Raw genomic sequence first — 7,563 nt, 5'->3', positions numbered from 1 at the left:
CTCTCTCTCTCTCTCTCTCTCTCTCTCTCTCTCTCTCTCTCTCTCTCGCTCTCTCTCTCTCTCTCTCTCTCTCTCTCTCTCTCTCTTGCTCTCTCTTTCTCTCTCTCTCCCCCCCTTCCAAACCAAACAACGCCTCTTTCAGTTTCTTTCCCCAGTGAATGTGAAGCTGTGCTTAACATTAGCTGTCATTGGTTCTCTGTGTGAACCAATAAAAGTAAAAACCTCACCTCATCACCTCATTATTTCCTTTTCATTTTTTTTCTTTGTTCTCAAGCAGTTCATTCAATTTCCCTGTGCGTATGGACGGACTTAAAATGGACTAAAAGCAGAAAACAGTCAGCGAGCTGGTTTAAAAAGTTGAACTGTTGTAATAGCTTTCCTTTGATGCATAATTGACTAATAAGTACCTTTTTAGTTTTGTGTCATACTTAATATATATTATATTTCTTTGGATGAAAAGGCTTTTAGAATACATATTTTTGGTTTGATGAGCTGTCTCCACCCTCTATTTCTGGACGGTCATGCAGAGTTTGAAGCGTCTCTGTGTCCAGTGCATGTCCCCCCCTCGCTTTGTGTCTGTGTGTGTAATGTGAGCCGGTCACTGCCATCAAGCGTTCTGTATGAAAGGATCGGAGAGACGAGCCCCTCCCCGTGACTGGCTTCAATGAACCAGCTCCCTGATGGGATTTTAACATTGCTTTAAACACCCTCCCCTCACAAGTTTGTCTTCCTTCATAGTCTATCAGTGGCGAACAGTGGACCTGGCTCTGTTTAGCCTGTCACTGAGGGCCCGGCCCACTGTGGAGCTCCGCTCTACTCTGATTAGACTGCACACTCCCCGCGGTGCTTCTGATCAGCAGCCATACTCGTCTCTCGCCGTCCGCCGCTTCATCCTGCCCTGTTTCCATCTCTCCGGGCTCCGTCGCTCTCCCGTTGTCGCTCTCTCTTTCTCTCCCCTCCCGTTCTATCCATCTATCCATCTGTCCCCATCTCTCTCGGGAGGCCAGCCCAATTAACCTGTTTAAACAGGCATCTGAGCATCCCATCCATTGCAATGTGGCCGTGTGAGAGAGAGCCAGATCACTGAGCCAGGCCGCCCCCCCCCCAACCCATCCGCTGCCCTCCCCAGCCTCCACCTCCACACCTCTCATCCCTCTCTGCTCCTCCTCCTCATCATCTTCATCCTCCTCTTTCTACTTCCTGCTCTCTTGGCCTCAATGGGCCTGATTGTAGCAGATGTCAGGACGGGGCGAGAGTGGTTTCTTTACTCTTTTGTAGGGCAGGATGACATCTGATGCATTCCATGCACCGTACTTTGAACAATTTAAACCGCTACAGCTATAAACTGTGCCGCCTCTGGAGATCGCCACTTTAGCAACCGCAATCTGCCTATGAGCGTCTTTCACCTCTTCCCTTTCTCCTCCTTTAATGGTCTTTCAATAATTTCGCTGTCTCTCTGATTGCCCCCCTCCACACACTATCCTTCCTTTCATCAGTCTTTCTCCCTCTCTGCCCTTCTTTCTCCCCCCTCTCCTCTCACCTTCTCACCGTCACTCCTCAGCTTTCTCTCTCTCTCCCCTGACTGTATCCACTTCTGCCTTCCCTTTCAACACTTGTCACCTACTTCCCGTCAGGTTGCCCAGCGAACGCAGCAGGAAGGTCACAACTCTTTTCAGCGTCGCTCTCCTTGTCCTTGTCTTGTTGGAGGGAGAAGGGAAACTTTAATTGGAAATGTGAAAAATGCGGTTTGGGGGTGCGATGTCATCTAAGCAACACCTGAAGCATCATTTCACCGCCTTCCAAGCAACGATGATAAAGAAATCAGATGCTATGTGTGTCTGGGAATGCACATAGCATGGCAACAGCAGCAGTTGTTACATTTCTGGGGTGTGACTGCTCACATTGACTAGACAGTGGAGAAGTGCTGGGCTGGCTACTTGGCACGCTGGGGTGTCTGTGTTATTTGCCAGATCAATGTTCAACCTGGGCCCACTGCTTTAGACGACTTGTTAATGTGCAGCACTGTGCCGTTGGGCTTCATTGCTCTGTTGTTGGCCGATTTTATAATCTCTCTTATAGCAGTATCGACCCAACTGAGTGAAAGAGGAGCTATTGGATGTGTGTGTGTGTGTGTGTGTGTGTGTGTGTGTCTGTGTGTTTGTGTTGATTGAGGGGTAAAATTGGCACTGTCTTTTTCTTTTTCTTTAATTGGTGCAAGAACAAGACCCTCTGGGTACTCTTTAAGCAGCCTGTCACTCCATTTGTGTGTGGGTATTGGTGCAGTTAGTTCAGCCTGTCGTTGTTGAGACATGCGGGCAATCATAGAATAAATGCCTACATAAACACACACGGGGACCGATTACACCCCTATAGTGTACGCTACTGCTTGTCTCGTTTATTGGCTCAATCAATTTTGGCTTTTACCGATTTTCGCTGAAAGATTATTTTTTTCCGATAAACAAATAGTGAGTGGCATATTAAATCACCAAAACAGAGATCATGGATTAAGGGGCCACTTACATTTTATATCTAAAAACGCCAGCTGCGCCGCTTCGTCCTTTTTATCCAAGGTGCATGGGAGGTCATTACTAAGCAACTAATACCTGTGCGCTGCGATGGCGACGATGGTGATGAAGTCGCAGCGATTTAGCAGTAAGCCTCGCTGACTAAACTAAACAAAGTCAAAACAAAGATAAATGGATTTCCAGCACAGTAAACCCCTCACTGTAGCTTTACTGCTCCATTTGTCTGTCCTGTTTGTCTGACCTTTCAACCGGATGTTGTGACGTCTTTGGACGGAAAGAAGGGTGAAGCAAGTAAAATAGTCCGTGGGACATATTTACCGGAGACTGATACTTCTGGAAGAAGGAAAAGATATCTGCCTACCGTGATGATTGGTATTTCCTGGTCACATGACAGGTGGTGCACGATGCAGCAATTTTTATCTCGGGGTGCAGCCGTCACGCCCTCAAAAATAGTCGCTTTAAAACGCATGCCTTCTGCGTCTACATTGACAACACTGGCTTTGAGAGCGCCCCAAAACACGGCACGTGAACAGCCCCTTAGACAGCTCACTACGTTCTGACCGGCACCATCAGTGCCTCTAAGCACAAAGAATTAAGAAATTAAATGGGATACAGACTTTGTTGTATTATCTTCGACAAGATGGGATGTAAATGGGCGCCCTGGGCAGGTCACCAGTTTATCATCGGGGCTGTCACATATAGACACACAACCACTCACACACACACACATTCAAACCCAGGACCTTATCGCCATGAGGTCCTAACTGCTGCAGCTCCATACCACCTTTTGTGCTGAAGATTGTGTTCCAGAACAATGATATTCCCTCGGGTTTCTATTGTAATATTCAAAACGAACATGATTGTTTTTGGAAAAAAAAAGAAAAGAAACGACAATAATGAACCTTTTACCAGCCGTGATACACTGCTGCACTGGTAGCTCCGTGCATATAGTGCAGAGGGACACAAGACAAAAACTGGAGGCCAAGTGAGCGAAGGGACAACAAGCCACCTGCTGCTTGTTGTTTTTCCCCCCACTTTTTTGCAGATTTGAAGACTAAAACAATAAAGCATGCTTTGGGTTTCATTTTTGGTTTTCTTATTGTTACTATAATCAGGCAGTGTTCCAAAACTCTATTTGTACAGACACGTTTGCCAACTGGCATGTTTGTTATTGTTCCCTCCCCCCCCAAAACCTTCAAATCTAATCAGAATCTACAATGATAGAAATGAGATAGGATTAGACAAAAAGGAAAGAGAGTAAGACAAACAGCAGGCAGACTTTTTCAGTGGTTTGTTTGGGGTAGAAATGTTCAGCTACACAAAGAGAGAAACTATTTGATGAACAGCAGAGGCCGTTCTGTCTTTTTGGATTGATGTAAACCATCTTGCATGCCCTGTCTCCTCACTTGGGCAGCACCTGCTCCACTCAGTGTCGTTGAAGAGCCGTCCCCTCTGACTCAGCTCTGAGTGGCTGTCTAGCTTTTCGAGAGTGGGGCACCGACTTGATCACAGGCGTATTAAAGGCCAGACAAAAACAAAAAGCCGGATTTACTCATGGTTTACTCTCCGTAACGGAAGCCATGTTTCAGCTGTCGTTGAGGCGTGGGAAGAGGAGATGCGATGGTGAGCTACGGCCTTCGGCTCAGGGGTTTTCCTACGACATGCCGTCTAGACGTTGTAATCCCCGAGAGGAAAGGCTGCGGGCGCCGCGAGGGAGGAAGGAGATGAGGACGGTTGGCTAATATAGGTTACACTGGTCTGTGACTCGTCTTCTCATGAACTGTGTGAGAGATCGAACAAGAGGGCCAAAAGCGCCACACTCAGCTGATAAAATGCAGTGCCATCTTAATGTGATAGAAAAAGTCTTTCTTATCGTGGCCTCCCTCTGATTACTTCTGTCTTTGTTCTGTCTTGTTAGAATACTTGTTTTTATTGTACTTAACGTTCTGTTGTGAAGGAAGTGGATAAGGACTATTTTACATTTCAAGCTCATTTGCTGCATATTTACCAGTGTTTCCGATAGTTTGTGTTTAGTGCAATGATGCTCTGGTGATTGAGGCTTAGTTTCTTTCAGTCCCATCTCTCACAAATTGCTATTTTGGTTCATTCCATTTTCAGTTTTCTCTCAAGGCAATGGGAGCCCTGTTTTCTATGTTTCTGTACGGTATGGTTGTTCACACAAATAGTCAAACGGGTTTTTATTATTTGGTGTCATATGTTGTGTAAATGGAAATATCCTTTTTAGGTCAAATTTGAATGTGTTTTTATGGTTCTCTATACAAAAGTGAGCTGACTTGACAGATACTTACACACAAGCCATCCCCTTCTATGTGTAGGAAGACGAATCCCTGCAGTTGTTATTGGTTTTAAGTTTCCTCGAGCACATTTACAAGCCCTCTTTAGAAGATTCCCCCGGCCTAAATATATATTTCACAGCGAGATAGTGATGTGACGTGTCAAGTGTTGCATAGAGTGTTTGCGGTTTTCATATGTCTCCATTTTATCTCATCTCAGTGTAAACACAAAGTTCAGACAGAAGAGGACGGGACGGCAATCATAGTGACCTCGTGGCTGAGAGCTGAGTTTGGCTGCCAGAGATAACTGGAGAAAGACTAGAAATACAGCAATTTGGCCTTCAGATTAAAAGCTAAAAGCACAGTGTTTTGTCACTCAGGGGAAAGAAAATGCACAGTACAGTTAAAATGCCACAACACTAGTGGAATCAATATTTCCTGACAGAGTACCGCTTGTGTTTGTTCTATTCATGGATATAAATGTACTGTTTATGCAAATGAAGCTGACAATTTGAATGATTGCTTGTGTAGGTTACTCCCTATGTATATCATTTATTTTTCTTTGTGCTATGTATTATTTTAAAGTAACCAGTTTTACTTATATTATGACCACTTGTCTTATTCTCTGTAATTGCAACATATCTACAACTAATTTTCTATTAAGTTCAAGACCCCTCTACAATAACAGCACACCTCACCATCACATGTGGGGGTTTTTTCTACATGCAACTGGAGAGAACGATCCTCAAGAGTCTTTTGCTGCTGATGTTTTTACCGGTACCTATAACTAATAGAGACCAATGGTGGGATTTACCAGCTTCCAACAAGGCACAGCGATACAATCCTTCTATCCAGTGGCGTAAAATATAGACAGTGCCTTCTGCCAGTGCAGTTCCACCTCCAATGTGTTAAGTGAAGGACGGGCTCTTGCAAGTGATTGAGAATGCCACCCCAGAAACGTGGCTGTGTTAAAAAACCATCACATTGAATTAACATTGGTGCCATTGTACTACTATAAATATACCCTTGGGTAGCCACGCCCTGAAGCATACACTGCTTTATGGTCTATTGTACTCTAAACGGGACCATAATTTACTAAATGAACATCATGCTGTATTGAAGAAGACCTTAAAATAGAGATTGAGACCATAAACTCATGTTTACAATGTTTACTGAGGTAATAAATCAAGTGAGAAGTAGAGTCATTTTCTCATAGACTTCTATACAATTTGACTTCTTTTTGCAACCAGATGAGTCGCCCCCTGATGGCCACTGGAAAGAACTTACATTTCTGCATTGGCTTCACTTTTAGGACCCGGAGGTTGCAGCGTGGTCATAATAGTGTTCACTGGGGCTGATCATAACGCCAATGTCTATCACTCTACTATGTACTTCCTATACTGAGATGTGTGTGCTGTGTGTGTTTGATTCAACCGCTACATGACGAGAAAATACACCCTTTAATGAATAGTATATTAAATCTTTGCAATTCTCTTGTCTACAGTGGAGTTCGATGACTGCGTGGGGAATGAAGCTGTCGTATTCCAGAGCAGCGACCCAATCTTCAGCGTGCGGACAGATGGGTCCATCTTTGCCCAGGGAGAGGGAGCCAGCCTGGACGAGCCGGTCCAGTTTAAACTGACAGCGAGCGGTCCAAGCACACATGTCTGGGAGGCCGTGGTCCAACTGGCCCTAATTGACCCACCATCACTTCTGCAAAATGGAAATGAGGTGAGTTTTACTCCTGCTGAGCACAAGCACAGACAGGCAAATATCATGCTTCAAATTTCAATTATCATGCCAGAGTTTCTTCTTCCTATCAAATTTTCTCCAGTGGTCTGGGGATAGCAACAGCCAAGAATCAGGTCAAAACTCCTCGGGGTTTTAGAGCGAGCGAGAGAGAGAGAGAGAAGGGAGCAAAACAAGTAGCAGTGGCACATGGCTCAAAGTGATAGAATCACACTGCCACAGGGGGAGAGTATGATTCCCCTCAGCCATAAGGTGTTATTGAAAAACATCCTGTGCCTTGGATACCCCAGGGGTCCCCGACTCTTCCACCTCCATTTAAAAGCTGTCAGAGGTCAGGCGAGGACTGAGCAGCCTGAGCTCAACCGTCCACGTGATTACAGAACCACAAGGCCAAATGTGATGGTCAAATATCAGATTAGGTGGCAAAAACCCACTTGATAATGGGCCCATGTTCACTGACACAGTGCAATCCTAGATATCATCGTGCAGGCGGTGGGCCAATAAGTTCCCGATGAGATCAAATCCAGCTGAGACGAATGCATCGCACACAAAACATAATGGCTGAGGATCCACTCAGTCTCAGGAGGCAAACTTGTTTTTTTTAGGAACTTTCTAGCCATAGAAACATGCTCAAATTTTGTAGCACCCCAAAGTTGTTTGTAAACGTAATTGACAACTTTAACGCTGGAAGCAGGTAAAATCAATAGGTTCATGATGACGTATTTTATTGACAGCTCACAGAATTGCAGTGTCGGCACTGCAGTTCCCCTCAGTTCTACAGAGCCGGAATGCTTGTTTTCTGCTCATTGTTTCGATGCGGTCTCACTGCTGTCATCGTGCCGGTCAGTGAAGAAAGCTCTTAAAAACCCATTATACACTACCTGGCCAGCACCAGCAACCAGAACAAAGTTGGCGACGAGCTGGTGAACGTAGTGGAGCGTGTAGCAGCTGAAGAGACAGATATATTTCTCAGGAGGTGGTGGAGTATAAAACGC

The 7,563-nt window shown here is 45.1% G+C and overlaps 1 protein-coding gene across 1 annotated transcript in view; it reads left to right on the top strand.

The window, feature by feature from the left end:
- LOC116381889 (cadherin-4-like) overlaps positions 1-7,563 on the top strand; it is a 224,017-nt gene that overhangs the window by 151,392 nt on the left and 65,062 nt on the right. Inside the window, exon 4 of the mRNA XM_031844384.1 lies at positions 6,324-6,550. Coding sequence (XP_031700244.1) covers positions 6,324-6,550 — 227 coding nt within the window. The remainder of the gene's footprint in view (positions 1-6,323; positions 6,551-7,563) is intronic.

Source organism: Anarrhichthys ocellatus, unplaced genomic scaffold (genome assembly GCF_004355925.1).
Source record: "Anarrhichthys ocellatus isolate YVR2014 unplaced genomic scaffold, GSC_Weel_1.0 scaffold5, whole genome shotgun sequence".
NCBI classification, from domain to species: Eukaryota; Metazoa; Chordata; class Actinopteri; order Perciformes; family Anarhichadidae; genus Anarrhichthys; species Anarrhichthys ocellatus.
The sequence above is the reverse complement of the archived record's forward strand: the minus strand, read 5'-3'. Positions and strand labels throughout refer to the sequence as shown.